The sequence below is a fragment of the Prionailurus viverrinus genome, chromosome D1, assembly GCF_022837055.1.
Source record: "Prionailurus viverrinus isolate Anna chromosome D1, UM_Priviv_1.0, whole genome shotgun sequence".
Lineage (NCBI taxonomy): Eukaryota > Metazoa > Chordata > Mammalia > Carnivora > Felidae > Prionailurus > Prionailurus viverrinus.
The window spans coordinates 112,259,532-112,275,079 of record NC_062570.1 but is presented as its reverse complement, the minus strand read 5'-3'; the positions used below and the strand labels follow the sequence as shown (position 1 = coordinate 112,275,079).

At 57.4% G+C, this 15,548-nt stretch overlaps 1 protein-coding gene across 2 annotated transcripts in view; it reads right to left on the bottom strand.

Annotated features, from left to right (window-relative positions):
• PPFIA1 (PTPRF interacting protein alpha 1) overlaps window positions 1-15,548 on the bottom strand; it is a 91,173-nt gene that overhangs the window by 16,020 nt on the left and 59,605 nt on the right. For both annotated transcript variants that reach the window (XM_047877133.1, XM_047877132.1), the window contains 7 exons: window positions 14,910-15,133; window positions 13,098-13,329; window positions 8,408-8,559; window positions 7,620-7,792; window positions 7,354-7,447; window positions 1,779-1,860; window positions 1,472-1,672 (listed from right to left, as the gene is read on the bottom strand). In XM_047877133.1, the coding sequence (XP_047733089.1) occupies window positions 1,472-1,672; window positions 1,779-1,860; window positions 7,354-7,447; window positions 7,620-7,792; window positions 8,408-8,559; window positions 13,098-13,329; window positions 14,910-15,133 (1,158 nt within the window). The remainder of the gene's footprint in view (window positions 1-1,471; window positions 1,673-1,778; window positions 1,861-7,353; window positions 7,448-7,619; window positions 7,793-8,407; window positions 8,560-13,097; window positions 13,330-14,909; window positions 15,134-15,548) is intronic.

Genomic DNA, 15,548 nt, shown 5'->3' with positions numbered 1-15,548 from the left:
GGCAGCAGACACGTGAGCCTCGGGCACATAAAAGGAGCAGGCGGCCGCACAGGCCATTCTTCCCGCCTTCTCGTTTCAGATGCCCACACGGAACACGACAGAAGGTTAAAACAAGCCCCGCCCCTTGACGGAGAACCACCACGCGCACCACCACTGTGCTGGCAGTGACCCCAGGACAGCCCACGGTTTCTGGAGCTTCATCTGCCACGCCTACCACCTGACACACGGGAAACATAAAAGCGACCTATTTGGTACTTCTGAAAACTATTCCTAATTCTCAAGGAACTCTCACTTCGATATGTTTAAAACATCCTCCCCCAAAGCACGAAAAGGAGCACCGTCCCCACGTCTGGCCTGTGGACGGCTCCCCACAGGCGCTCCACAGCGATGGGGCCACGTGGACGGGACCTCACCTGGGGACCCTAAGAGGCCCAGCACAGGGCTCGGCATGGCACACAGAACGGCCACTGACTTCAAGGAGCCAAAACACCGGCACCGCAGATGTGGCGCGGCAGACCCGAGGCCCGTTAGCGCCCTGCCGGCCCCCGGGCCCCTCAGGGAGAGGTTCCCTGTTCCAGGTGTGCTTGTCATCACCGTCCGCTGACTCAGCTCGTGAGCGGGGGCCTTCGCCGAGACGGTTTCTAAGACTTTGCGAAAGCCACCCTAACACCTTTGTTTCTACAAAGGTCTCTCTAACTGGAAACAACCAGGCAACGGGGACCTGGTCGGATGCCGTGACAGAACATTCCCGGGCCACAGGTCAGTGCACAGACTGACTGCGCATTACAATTCTGTCCCTAAGAATCGAAACAAAGACGCTGGCAATCCTTTCTGTGCAAAGTCCCTGCAAGTCCCGAATCAGGCGCTGACCTGCTTGCTACTCGGAGAAGAACGTGGGAGGCTGTGTCCTCGCCAGGTTTTCTCTTCGGAGCAGAGAACAGCAGAGTGGGAGCTGAGCCAACGTACAGAGCCCACAGCAAGGAGCCGGCCCACTTTGTCCCCCAAGAACCATTAACGTCGTCCTCAGATTCGTTTTTTAACGTTCAACCAGGAGGGGCGTCGGTAAGGACGGCCAGGGTCTGCCCGCGTGGAGCACGGCCGCGCTCAGTGTGCAGGGGCAGATGCACAGGCTGCTTAAAGCCCTGAGCCGCCGGGACCCGCGGCTCCCTGAACGGAAAGCAACAACGGGCTGAATAAGTCAGACAGTAAAACACTGATAATAATGCAAACAGGGATCTGAGCTCTTTCCCCTTCGCTTTTGGTAAGTTTGTACTTAAATCGGGGATTAATTCCTTGTCTACACTTTAAAAAACTCCTATGTCTATACTGCAAAGTCAAGCTGTTCTGAGAGCATTCAATAAAGTATCTTTTAACCACCCGATCACGTATTTGAATGCTAAAACGTTAAACTGGAACACTAGTCGTGTGAGGCAACGTGAGCGGCAGATGGGCTCCTTCCAGAGGTGCGTACCGTTCTCGAAGTGGGAGGGGCTGACGGACTAGTCAGGGACATGATCTCCTGAATGGCCAGCCGCAGCTTCAGCCGGTGCAGAGGGTTGCTGATGCCGATCTCACGCTGGATCTCCGTGTCGGACAGCGCAGACATGATGGCCCCGCTTTTCACGTTGGCTCGGCAAGCGGCTACGTACCAGGCAGGCATCCCGACCCAGAGCTAGAGACAGGAAGTGTAAAGGCCAGAAGGTTCTGCACGGTGTACGAATGCATTCATCCTGCTCACAGATGTGACGTGCTCCGCCCAGGATTCAAAAGAAACATACCTCCAGCCAAACAACAACGGTGGGCCCGTCCCACTGGGCGAAAGGTAAACCTTGTCTCCGGGCTTCCTCGAGCAATTCGTGCCTGCAAATAACGAGAGAATTCAACGCTGAAGAGTCACGAGTGCCTGTGGGTATATAGCAAGTGAACAGAGGTAATTCCCTGTGCACGTTTTCAAAAGCACGTGGGGCGCCTGGGTGGCTCTGTCAGTCGGGCGACCGACTTCGGCTCAGGTCGTGATCTCACGGTTCGTGAGTTCGAGCCCCGCGTCGGGGTCTGAGCTGACAGCTCGGAGCCTGGAGCCCGCTTCTGGTTCTGCGCCTCCCTCTCTCTCTCTGCCCCTCCCCTGCTCACGCTCTGTGTCTCTCTGTCTCTCAATAACGAATAAACATTAAAAAAAAAAATTAAAAAGCAAAAAAAGCGTAACAGAGGCGTCTCCTGGCAGAATTAAAGAATCAGTGTCAACATCAACCAACCCCGGCAACCTTCACGTCCGAGGCAGGACAGCGGAGGGAGTACCTGGACAACAAGGAAAACGGCAGGAGGGGGCCGCACCTGCGTGTGAGTGAGGAGCTGCTGTGAGGGTCTCAAATACGTCCGGCCAAGACAACAACACAGAACAGCACAGACTTTAGTACCGGTAACGGTCTGATACGGCAACTAAGGAACGGGCGGGACCTTGGCGGTTTCTATTCCACACGGCGATTCAGGCTAATACAGGTATCTGCTAAGTTAAGAGAGTGGGTCATCCCATGGTTTAACCCACAGGCTTCAGACCCAGAAACTCTGAGTCCCCACCGCTGGGGCCAGTGCACACAGGGCAGCCTGTGAGACTGTGATCCTGTCACAAGCCGACACCAGGAAGCCGTCCTGGGATCCTCACCGCATCCGAAATATTCTGTCCGCCACCCAAACCATAACTTCACCATCTTAACATCTTTAAAAATGATCGTCCACTAATAACATAGTTACGTAAGAGACAACGCTATAGGCTTTGAGAATTTCACCTCGCCCTTTCATGTTGTGTACGTACGAGGCTTTCTGAGAGACACGAATTCTTTCTGAACGGGAAAGGCCTCGCAGAGAAGGTGGGGTGGGACAGAAGATGGTTTACCCTATGTGCCCGGGCCTCCTGAGGCATTTTTAAATCCCTCGGCCACTTGTAGTGTTATTTTTCTTTGATAAATTCTGCAGAACACATCACTGAATCTCATGTTTCTGAACAAACACATTGGCTCTTCAACATATTTAAACAGTATCAGACCTTTCTTAAGACTGTAAAGTCTACGTACAATTCGAGCTCAAAATGTTTCGCATCAAGTTTCAAGTAAGTGTTCCTGAAGTCAACCTTAGGTTTCCTGGGGGTAGTAAATGTTCTAATTGTGCAGGAAGGGTTACATCAGGGAGGGCAACAATTTTTTTTTTCTTTTTTAAGTAAGCTCTATGCCCAAGGTGGGGCTTCAACTCAAGACCCTGAGACTGAGTCACATGCTGCACTGACTGAGCCAGCCAGGTGCCCTAGAATGCAACAAATCTTAATAGCCAGAGGAAGGAAGGAAGGAAGGGAGGGAGGGAGGGAGGGAGGAAGAAAGAAAGGCAAAACTTCCCTCTTTAAAACGAGCAGCAAAGCTATTTACTCACATGGGAAAAAGAAATGGGAGTCCACTGGGGCTGTGGTCACCCCGACACGGGGCACCCACACGGAACAAGCACGGGGAGAAGGGCCCCCCTCGCCGGGCCGAGCGAGCCATCCGTGTGCTCAATTTAACGCCGCTTTCCGTGTCCTACGGACAAATTCTCAACGACAGCAGCAACATCTTAATGTGAACACTTGACGTAAGCCGTGCCACGTGACTCATACACACGATACTGATCGTTCCTTGGCAGACGGGCCAGGGAGAGACCTGAGCTCCGAAAGCATGGTCAGGGGCTCGGTCCCAAGCAGCCCAGCCCGCGGGAGGGGTGCGCACGGCTCTGCTGCAGGGCCCAGGGGGCTCGCAGATGCCCCGCACTCCGAAAGCAAACTGAACGGCGACCGGATTCGTGGCACTCTGTCTGCCACGCTTTGTCTTTTCACACGCAACAGGTATTTAGGGGCACCTGACTGCCTCGGTTGGTAGACCACAGGACTCTTGAGCTCAGGGTCGGGAGTCTGAGCCCCACACTGGGCGTGGAGCCTACCTCAAAAAAACATCTCACATAGACGCTCGCCGTCCACCCCTACAGGGTTACAGACGGCCCATGAACCCCGCTACCTGGAGGTTGGTGTCCACGATTCTGACTTCACCCTCACCTTCCTCCTGGCGGTGGCCATTTGTTTACGAAAACCCTTTTCTGGTACAGATGCGCTTGTGGGTTGGAGCTCAGGCCCGAGGTCCCGCCGAGACCACGCAGAGGCAGCGGAGCCAGGGCCACGCAGCTGCAAGACCCAGGAGGCGGCAGCGACGTGGAGCCCCCAGCCGGGCAGCCGGCCCAGGTCTCTCTGCACTGGGCCCCGTCCCCTACCAGGCCAGAGCGCCGCCCAGGAGACTAAACACCGGATGGACCTGGGGGGGGGGGAGGGGGCGCCTGCACCCCTTCCTTCTCCTGGGGGGTCAGTGCCGCCCCCATAAGCGGAGGAGCCAGAGCACCTGTGTGCACCCAACCCCTCCTTCGCCTGATGGACGAACTGCGCTTCTGGAGCCTGCCACTGCGGACGGCCAGCTCCCGTCACCTGGGACTCGCGTAAACCAAGGGCCACGTACCCCGGAAGAACCTGCCCGTGTACCCACACGGTCACTCCAACGATCGACGGAATGATCCGTTTTTCTCCTTGTGGACCACAAGCTACAAAATTAAGTGGGGCGGCTCACACTTTACCGTAAGGACATGAGGTTTGCTTGCACAGGTCAATACTCCAGAAAGCAACGCTCTCCGCCACCAGTTCCGAAGCCTGAAACACGAGGACTAAAGAGGCAGGGACTCTGATCTGTCTAGCACTTCTCTGCAATTTTTTTTTTCGTGTTTATTTTTGAGAAAGGGCAGAGAGAGAGGAGACACAGAATCCGAAGCAGGCTCCAGGCTCTGAGCTGTCAGCACAGAGCCCGACGCGGGGCTCGATCTCACAGACCGCGAGATCGTGACCTGAGCTGAAGTCCGACAGTTAACCGACGGAGCCCTCCAGGCGCCCCTCGCTTCTCTGAATTTTCAGTGGGCCCCCAGCACCTAACTCTGCACGGAGGAACGGGAGTTACAAGCCAACATCCTGGAGGCATGGGAGACTTGTCTGACTTTCGCGGTTATTTCCTTCCTTCCTCCGCTCTCAGACGCCGCATCCCCCGCTGTGGCCGCGCCCCCCTTGGTTTACAGAACTCTGCCTCCCCCACAGGGTAAAATGCATGCGCGCTCTGACCGCCGTGGGCCAGGCCTACTGAGCGGGGACCTGATCTCCCTCAAGGACCCAATTCTCGACACCACACGTGATTTTCCGAGCACTCGCCCTAACAGTAGACTCATGTGGAGTGCTTCCCAGCCTTACGGTTAGAGCCGCAGGAGAAAGACACTTAGAAATCTGCTGAATTCTCCGGGGAGCAGGCACACCCATGAGGCCGCGTAACCCATGACTGACAACACGCATCTCACAGTTAGGACATAAATGGAGCGGCGAAGTGGTCTTTCGTAACAAGAAGCGTCTCATCAAATACGACATGACCACCGACACCACCGAGACTCATTCTCCTGAGGCGGACACTGTCCACACTAGGGCACCTCGCGTGGGGACTTACGGGGGCCCTACCTCACCACCACGGCTCTGCCATCCGGGCAAAGCACCACTCTCGAAAATCCGAGCATAACTTCTGACTCCCTGAAAACTTAACTCCTCATAGCCCACTGTACCCAGAGGGCTTACCGATAAACAGTCGGTTAACACATATTTTGTAAGTTATGTATATATGCCATAGTCTTTCATAAAACAAGGCAAAGGTTATTAAGAAAATCACAAAGAAGAGAAAATACATTTACAATACTATACTGGATTCATAAAAAAAAAAAAAAAAAAAAAAATGTTGGGGCGCCTGGGTGGCGCAGTCGGTTAAGCATCCGACTTCAGCCAGGTCACGATCTCGCGGTCCGTGAGTTCGAGCCCCGCGTCGGGCTCTGGGCTGATGGCTCGGAGCCTGGAGCCTGTTTCCGATTCTGTGTCTCCCTCTCTCTCTGCCCCTCCCCCGTTCATGCTCTGTCTCTCTCTGTCCCAAAAATAAATAAATGTTGAAAAAAAAAAAAAATTTATAAAAAAAAAAAAAAATGTTGCATATAAGTGGACCTTCTATTCAAACCCCTGCTGTTCAAGTGTCAATTGTATGGTCTGGAATTTGCCATCATGATCACGGAGTCCAGAGAACGACCCGCTCTCAGACACTCGGCTGCAGCTATGGTAACACAGAACCAAAGCCGGCAATTTGAACATCTCAGCCCCAGCGAAAGCTACCTACACACACTCTGTGAAATTTCATCACACGCTGGGGCAAATAACTCAATAAAGGCCGTCCTCCTATGACCAAGTACTTAAACATACCTCCTGAGGATGACAAAATAAACATAGGAGACAGAGTGAAACGTTCTGGCCAATTTACGTTACTTCCGATCCTACGTGAAATACACATTTCTGGGAGCAGTGGGGTGGGAGACCCAGAGGGCACTGCCACGAGTCTCACTGTTTCCGTTACAAAAAGTGTAAGGATGTGAAATGAAACACATCGGCAACATCGAAGGGACAGAATTTTCCCAGCACGGTTCCAGGAGCAAAAGGCCTACTTTCAGTATCAAACTGCACACGGCCAGATGGCAACTATCCAAGTTATCTCAAAACACTTTTATACAGTTCAAACATAGCAACATTCAAATCAGACCGCTGTTAAGTGGTTTCTACAAATTTCCATTCCCAGGGAACCAAAAGCCTGACTGTTCCTACGGAATTGTGAGCAGTAACAGAAACCACAGCGTTTCACCTGAAACACAGCCCACGATGTGCCAGTCACGATCGTTATTACGACTTCTGAGAAGAAGACTAAACTGAGGCAGGTTTAAAGGAAAACCGACAGACAACTCCAGGGGCTGAAGGGGAACCGGCCTCTAGCGGCACGGGGCCCTGTGGGCCCAGTGTGGCCATGAGGCCCCGGCTCCAGACCGTGCAGGCCCTCGGAGCGCTCGAGAGCCACCGGACGCCTCGCCCGCCCACTGTCAGGCCTATCGCGGAGCCCACTGAGTTCTGCCCCGGCTCAAGGCCCAGAGCCCCAAACTGACCCGTACAGGAGCCGGGGCTCAGGGCCAAGTGCTCCGAGGTCTCACCCTCACGTGAGCCACAACACAGCCTCCCTGCACAACTTCTCAAGGTGGAGTGGGAATCCACGGGAGCCCCTTCACGATTTCACACGTGCTCTACGCCTCCAGGAGGCCCAGTTTAACAAGGACCTCAGGTTCAGCCTGGAGGGAGAGAGTCCCTCTTTGCAGCTACAGAGCTCAACGAACAAACAGCCACTGCTTCGAAACCAGGTACGGCTGACAGTACGCAGAGAAGACAAAGAACAGAACGCTTACTTTTTTTGAAGTTTACGGTTTTTCTCAGCCTGTCCGCCCAATTTGCTGAGTCCCAGGGCGTCCTGAGAGGAGTTTTCCACCTCCAAAACAGCAGCTGTGGGGAAGCAGAGTGATGAAATGGGGGGCGTGGGGGGGGTGGTGCTCAACAGGCCACGTGAGGGTCTCCCGACAGGGGGAGGAACCTGCAGGCAGAGCGATCACGGTTCTAGACGAATGACACCAGCAGGACCACCTGCGCGTGGGAGCCACACACATGGGACACCAACCTGGTCCCGCGGGATCCTTGCCAGCGTGGCCCGGACGGCCCTTTTCTTTCTTGCCAAACAGGCGGCCGATGGAAGACTTGATGCCCTTCTTCTTGGGCGCTTTGTGCAGCGAGTCCTGGCTACTGTTGCTGCTGCTGGGGTTGCTCACGGGGCCGTCCTGCGAGCCTGTCGAGCTGGGGGACGGGGGAGGATCTTCAACGCGGGCTTGGCACACGACACAGCGCCCCACGCGAGTGAGAAGCACAGGCCCCCAGCTCCCGGGGGAGGGCTGCCCCCGGGGAGCTGACGCTCTCTCCCTCCCAAGAAGATCTGGACTCCAAGCGCCCTGGGCCAAGAACGCACGGCAGCCCTTCCAGGCCGTGACCCGGGAGCACGGAGCACATGCACAACCAGAGCCAGCCGGGGACACGGTGCGAGAAACAGCGGCTGCTGGAGCTGCCCGGTGGGGGGAAGATGGCTCCCCAGAGCCCCTCGGGGCACAGAGCTCGGCCCAGGGGAGGGCAGAGGGGAAGCCTCAGGACGGCCGGCGGTTAGGATGTGGGCAAACGAGGCCGCCCTACAGCCGCCTGCACCGCCGGACTCCGGTCTGTCCCAGCGGACTTGCGCCCCGGCGGCCGCACCCCCAGAGCCCCGGCAGGTGCCCCAAGAACATCGTGCACATAAACTCAGTTCGCTGGCGTTTCTTTAGAATCGCCGTCCCGACCCTTTCTCCCCCAAGAAGATCAAGGGTTTCTCGGAGCTGAAAACCAACGCGCTGGCGTGTCCCCTGTGGCGCCTGCGCCCCTTACTTTCTGGCGTCCCTGATGTCCTCGTGGCTGGCCGCGTGGAGCACCCCCTGGTGCAGTCTGTCCAAGCGCAGGGACCTCGGGGAGGAAGGAGGGGACGTTTCACATTTTATCGTTGCCTTGTCGTCTCGTACCTCTTCGCGCGAAGCCGGCAACTGCGGGGTCGAGAGGAGGGTGACAGGAGTTCACCGCGGGCCCGACAGACGAGCACACAGCCCTGAAATCACAGCCAGGAACTCATCTGAGTAGCTACGAGCTGCGCTTTCTGCAGCGTCCAAAACACCTTCTTAGCGTCGGCCTAACTCCGGGCCACGCGTTGGGCAGCGGGCCCGCCGAGACCCCGGGCCATCTGCACCCAGCGGGTGCGCCCTCCCCCGGAACCCCATGCCACCGCGAGCCCGGCCCCGGAAGGCAGCGGCGGAGACCTTCGCGAACCACGCCCCGAACCACGTCCCCATCGACCACCGCCAGCTGAGGAGCAAGGTGCTGGTCTCCTGACGCCATTCAGAGCAAACCCTGGTGAGCACAGAGGCTTCCCGTGCACGACTGTGCAACGCTCGCTGTCTGGGGGAAAAGGAACCAGCTTGGGCCCTAACCCAGTGTCACTTCCAGTAATGACACAAAGCCTGGACCCACGAGCACGGGCGGAAAGTGAGAAGGCACCCAAACCCCCGCCCCCCCCACCCCCACTCGGGTCTGACTTCTGCTTCTCAGTGACATTTAGGTTGACGTTACAAACCGAAGGACTTCTCTGCGGCTTAGAGGAGGCCTGCTCAACACGGTGGAGACAAAGTGACCCTGGGCTGCCGTCACGACAAGATGACCCCCTTCAGACTCCATTTTTCCTCCTGTAACAGGCTGTGGGTCTGCGGCTATGTGGCTGTGGGCCCTGGAAAGGACGGCGGGGCCACGGACCCGCCAGCGTTATGACCCTTGACAGGTCCTGGTGGTGAGGCACCCGTGTAGGACTGGCGAGACGGGCACCGCCAACTGGGTTTGTACCAGGGCCTCCGAAGCTGCGTGGGGCTCGGGACACCCACGGGGGCCGGGGGTCAGCACCAAGAGGAGCTGAGCTCAGGGAAGACACCAGCTTAACCGACAGCTACAGAACACCTGCCTCCTCTCCTGATTTCCATGACCATCATCAGACAACAAAAGGCTACCTTAACCGGCGACAAATTATCAACATAAAACTAAACAGGGTCAGACTTAAGTCACAGAAATAGATTTCAAATCCAGGTGGAGGCAAGGATATGGAGAAAACAAACACCAAAAGGGAACAGGACAGGGAGCCACACTAGGGACCCGGCTATGAGGTGAGCAGAGACGGAGGGTTCCGGGCGCAGGCCCTCCCCTGTGTCACAGCGCAAGCCCCCGCCCGGCGCTGGGTCCCGCCAGACTTGGGCCTATGGGCCATTTCGGTCTCAACCGAAAGGGAGGCTCCCGCGGGGCTGGGAAGCGCAACGCCCGTGCTGGCCCCGTGCGCGCGGACCTGACACCCACTTCTCGTGCACCTAGTCTTCATCCCCCAAAGCCTCCAAGGAGCCCTCCAAGGAGCCGTCAGTGAGCTGCGGGAGCAGGCCGTCCTGCCTGGGTGTTCACCACACGCCCCTTCCTTCCTTCCTCGAGAAGGTCTTGCTACCGAGGAAAGGGCGGCACGAGCCAGCGCACTGCAGGGCGTGCTCTGCGCCCCGTCGCCGGTGAGAGCTCCCGACCTCTGTGGACCGTGCACCGATGGGCAGTTTGCGGACACCCCGAGGGCCACGATTCTATCGCTGTCCTCACTTACCAGGGGAGCAAACCAGGGCAAAAAGGGGGTGATTAACACGCCCGGGTCACGAAACCACCTTTGACGGAGCTGGCACTCGAACCCGGAGTTTAACTGAACGGCCACACCGTCCCTGCGGGGGCGGGACTCCCCCGGCTGCCGCCCAGCTCCGTATCAGAGGCACGGCCCTGTCAGCGCGTGGCCGGACGGGTCTGGGATGGGGGTACGGTCCAGGGAGCAAAGCATCCCAGTTATGAGGGGGGCGCTCCGGTCCCGAGGCACGGCACTTCCCGTGAGAAGGGGACACCCAAGTCATGGTCCTCTGGACACAGGAGGTGCCCTGCCCCGGCCCGGGGCGCCGTAAAGGAGAGAAGGGCGCCCGAGCAAAGGTGGGGTACGTGGCAGAGTGGTGTCGTGGCCAGCGTTTGCGCTGCAACGCGGCCTCGGGCACAGGACCCGGGCTCTCGGCCCATTTCCACATCTGGAAACGGGGGTGACCACACACGCTGCGGCTCGCAGGGGTGTGGGTGGGGGCTGGGTAACAGGCTCCTAAACCACTGCACACAGCAGCTGGCGGACCCCAAGAGCTCGCCGAACGCTGCTGGCCGCGACTGTCCAAGGTGGTTATCCCCAAATCGAACATCTAGGGCCCGGCTTCAGTCATTTCTCTTCCTAGAAACTTCTATGTCTCGCATAACTGAGTACGCAGCGAGCAGGAGACAAACGAGACAGAAAGGCAAGCTCTCACATCCCTCGCAGGCACCATGGAAACCGGCCGCCGAGCTCGAGCGCCCAGCGCTTCCCGGGACACACCGGCCGCTTGTCGCGACCCGGTTGCGGTGCCCGCTCTGCGAAGCGACGGGCACTCTCCCACCCGCCACAGACAAACACAGGTAGGTTACGCTACCGAGCACTTTACCTTTCTACGATGCTTCCTTAAATCGCTAGGCTGACAGAGGCATGCAAAGAAAGGAAGAGAAATCAGATTTACTGCACGCTCGGAAGTCACAAATTCAAGGACAAGAGGCAAACGTGTTTTAAAAACAACAACAGCACGGACATAATCGAGAGAAGGTTTAGGAACAACCATAACTGGAAACAGAACTTTCCACCACACATTTAAACATAATAGGTTATTCAACATTTACTAGCGAAACTATAAATTATTACTCAGGGAGATAAGGTTCCGTCACGACGTACATAATTTATTAAAATACGGCATCCTGTGCAACAGAGATCTAACAGCTGTCTACGCCGAAGCTTTCTGTAACTGTTCTCCTCGTTGAAGGCCACGTTCCGCTTTTACACCATCAACCTCGTGGATGTCGAAGAAGTGACCGCGACACCCGGTAGAGCACCGAAGCGACCTACTCTGGTTAAGGACCTGCTGGCTGTTAGCGTCAGGTCCCGACCTAGAATCTGAGTGAAGACTTCCCAAGAATCAACGCGCCGTACGTGCAGGTACGTGACAAGAACGAGCCCCGTGTTTCCGTGTGGAAGGCGGCACTTGTGCCCGGTTAGCCCGTGAGGTTTGGAGTCCTGACCGCGAGCGTCGGCACCACAGAGCGTGCTGTGTCTGATCTCTTTAGAAGAAACCCTTCGCTGACGAGTTATCTGTGTCACACCCGCGCGTACTACACGGTGACACGCTAAGTGCCACTGGTCACCATCGGGGCGAAACCCCACCACCTCACGAGAAACGAAGACAAAGCAGGAACGACACGAGAGAGCCACGACTGACCACGGACGCTGCACACACAGGATCACGGCCACGGGAGCACGCTGCGGAGGGGCTTACGGCGTGGGGCAGAGAGGGGCGGGGGTGGGCGAACAAGATACCGGCTGGGGGGCGGGAGGCTGAGGTCTGCGTGAACAGCGGTAAGCAAGCGAAAGGACGAGACGGCAAATCAAACCCCAGCACGGAAGCAGACACACTCTCGGCCGGCACACAAATTCCACAGCAGGGAAAAGAGCCGATTATTTTTACAGCGACGTTCACAGATTCTCCGAGAGGAAGAAAGCGTGAAACCACAGATGAGACCGTCCAAGAGTTTAAGGCACGAGCTGATCAGCTAATGGCGCGAATTATACACAGAGTGACGTCAAAACAACACAAAACGGACTAGCTCCCGCGTCACAGGCCACGGAAGAGACTCCCGGCTGATCTAATCACAGGCTGGCCAACAGCGCAGCTGGGAAGAAAAACGACGGTAAGGGGACAGATTCTGAGACGCGAGCGCACTCAGAAACACAGCGTCGTAAACGTGACCGTAGGCGGAAAGAGGGGACGTGCTCTCCAAACCTAAGCTACGTACGCGGCGAAGTTCCGCGACATCCTGCAGAGCTGCGCGCTTCGCCCAGAAACCGCACGGTCACCGCGTCTCCAGACACCGAGGAGCGAAGACGCGCTCCCAGAAGCCGTCCCCGTGCGGGGCTCACACACGCGCCGGCGTCAGGAGAACCGACCTGAGCTTTACTTTACTTTGCTTTTTGAGTGCGTGTCCCGACCCCTCCAGTTAGGCATCTCTAATGCGGAGAAAGACGGCACCGCCCCACTCTGCGCCTTCTCTCCCGTCCGTACTCACTGTGGTGAAACCGCCGACTCCCCGAAAACAAGAACACGCCCCTCGGAGCCACGGTGCCCGGCACGGGCCCACATCCAAAGTTCCACACCTAAAAGCTCTGACGATGAGCTCACGACGACGGCTAACCCGCTCACCCGCACAGCACAATCCGTGTGTCACCGGCTACTGCTGACTGACTAAACACTGGCTGGTTTAAAAATTCTCGCACCTCTGAGCGTGACAGATGAACCGGCTTTCCTTCTGGGTAAAACACGAGACAGAACCATCTTCGTAGACTCTGGCACCTAAGTCGGGGGCTGGGGTGGGGGGAGCGCCGCAGGAAGAAGAGGCAAATACTCACTAGAGTCATGACCCCCAGTCTGTCCACCTCCCTGGCGGGGCTGTGCGGGCCCCTCCGTGGGGTGGAGCGCCCGCTGTGTGGAGGGGAGGGGCCCGCGAGCGGGGACGCGGGGTGCGGGGCGCCGGAGCCCGCGGGTCTAAAACGGCCGGGGCTGTCTAAGCTGCCGCTGCCCACTCGGCTCTCAATCTCCTCCGCCCGCTGTTCCGCGCTCTCCTTCTCTTCTTGAATGAGCCTGCAACGAAAGCAGACAGGTCACCCTCGCCGCCCTGGCAAACCCGTGAACGCACCTGCGGGACAATTCCGTGCTTGCTCCCGCGCTGCGAACGTGCGGGCCGGTGAGCTCCGAGGACGGCTGCTCCGACCCCACCTCAGCGAGAACGGTCGGTCTCCCTCTTAGTGTCTTTTCGATACACCCCGTTTCAGAACAACACGAGGGGACTCCCGCAGGGCGTCCCGTAAAGCTCCTTGCACCAGCCGTGCTTGATTTTACTCCTGTGCGCTCGGATTCGGCCAGAGGCTCACCGGCAGCTCTCGCCGTACGACGAGCTGTGAGTTCACAACTGCCACCTTCCCAGTTCTCAGACACGTCGATGTACCCGTTTTGCAACTGGAAATCGGGACCTCTGACCTAACCGGAGGACCGACCCACGGAGCAGCTGGGAGTTCCCCGACGCTGAAGCCTCTAGACTAGATGAAAACATTGAGTTTTGGGGTTTTTTTTAAGGCTGAATTCAAACCAGTTTATTTGATGGAATGTTCTACCAGCCTCCTCCGTACTCCATTCATTTGGAACTCAAGGCGAACACTCTTCACTGCCAGAGATCACGAAGGAGGATCGCTTCTCCCTGGCCACACGCCGCACAAAAGCAAAGCCGAAGCGCGGGCCCTCTCTCCTCTCCCGCGCTGACCTGACGGGGCACGGCTCCCACAGAGCCCACTGCTCCTCCCCACTTCTCCCGCTGGCGTCTGTCCTCACCGCCCGCTCTCTGCAGGCAGGAAGGAGCACGTCTGCCTGTGCTAGCTTCCCAAGAACGAAACGTGGACAGTGACTCTACCCGGATCCACGGCAGCAGGGTCACTAGCACGTGCCCGCTCCCCCCCCCCCTCCCCCCCGGGACCTCAGGACTGCAAAACAGAGCAGCTCCCGGGCCCCCGGGCCCACCATCCTGCCCACCCTGCCGCCTCCGTCTCCACGAGGGCCAGGCTCTGGGTTCTCTTGCCTCCGCGGGACCAGAGCTTTGTAAATTCGCTACCATAGCTGCTAAGAGGATTTCTAAAGAAAACACCCTTGAAATAGTGACGAGCGTAAAATGATTCAAACACACGCCCCCTGAGCGCTCACTGCTCCACAATGGACCGATTTCGACATGTTACGTTCATGCACGCGGCCCGCCCCACACACCCTCCCTCTGCGCCGTGGATCGGGGAGGCCTCCCCGCACCCTGGGCTTTCCGCGTCCTGGCCGACCCTGGAACCTCGGTCGGACGCCGCCGAGGAGCATCGCAGGCGCACACTGGGCACCCACGCGGCCCTCTCTGGCTGTGCTGTCGGCTCCCGCAGGAAGGGACTGCACACCTCCCGCCCTTCCCCAGAGGTTACGCGAACCTGTCCACGACTGTGGACAGATGCCCTGGTGAACTGAATTTTATAACCTAGGGGAATCGCACAATATTCTTAAAATAGACCAGAAGGAGCTTTATCGTTATGGGACGCTCAGAGCATTCAGAGTGTTTGTTCCAGACCTTCCTGAGCGCAGTAACAGTCCCTCGGAGACACTGTGGTCTCTGCGGTGCCGCGCACGATCACGTGTACCTGATCTCTTTGTTGATGGCGTCCAGCTGTTCCTGCAGCATCATGGCCAGCGTCTGGGCATCGGCCTGCCCACTGGGCGAGAGCAGAGCGGCCGAACTGAAGAGCGTGTCCCCGTCGTCTTCGCCATCAGACACGTCGACGTCGCTCTCGAACGCCTGCGCCACATTTGCTAGGACGCTAGCTTGTTGGGCACGTTCCCAATCCTGTTCGTTAAGAGTCTGTACCTGTGAGTAAAAAAACTCAATCTCGGCAAAGGCGGAAAATAACAATGCAGTTCTAGAAACCTACAAGAAATCCATCAGAAACTTGAAAGGTTTTCAACTGGAAGCCCAAAGAAAGCGGGGAACTGCCTTGTGCTTACAAGCTGCTGACCTACGAAGCAAGCAGTACTTAAGGCACAGGTGAGGAGGGCGGCCTATGACTTAGACCCCCTTGCGACGCTCGTGCCTCCGTGGACGTGGGGCATTTCTGTGACATCGTCCACAGGGTGGGACGAGCAGACCAGAAACAAAAATGGGAATGAAAAAATACATTGGTGCCAGCCAGCCACCCCCGTGGGCAGTTACAAGGCCATTAAATCTGAGTGCACTTCTGCGGCCCCACCAGCTCGCCGGTGTTCCAGGTAGGGGACGTGCAGCC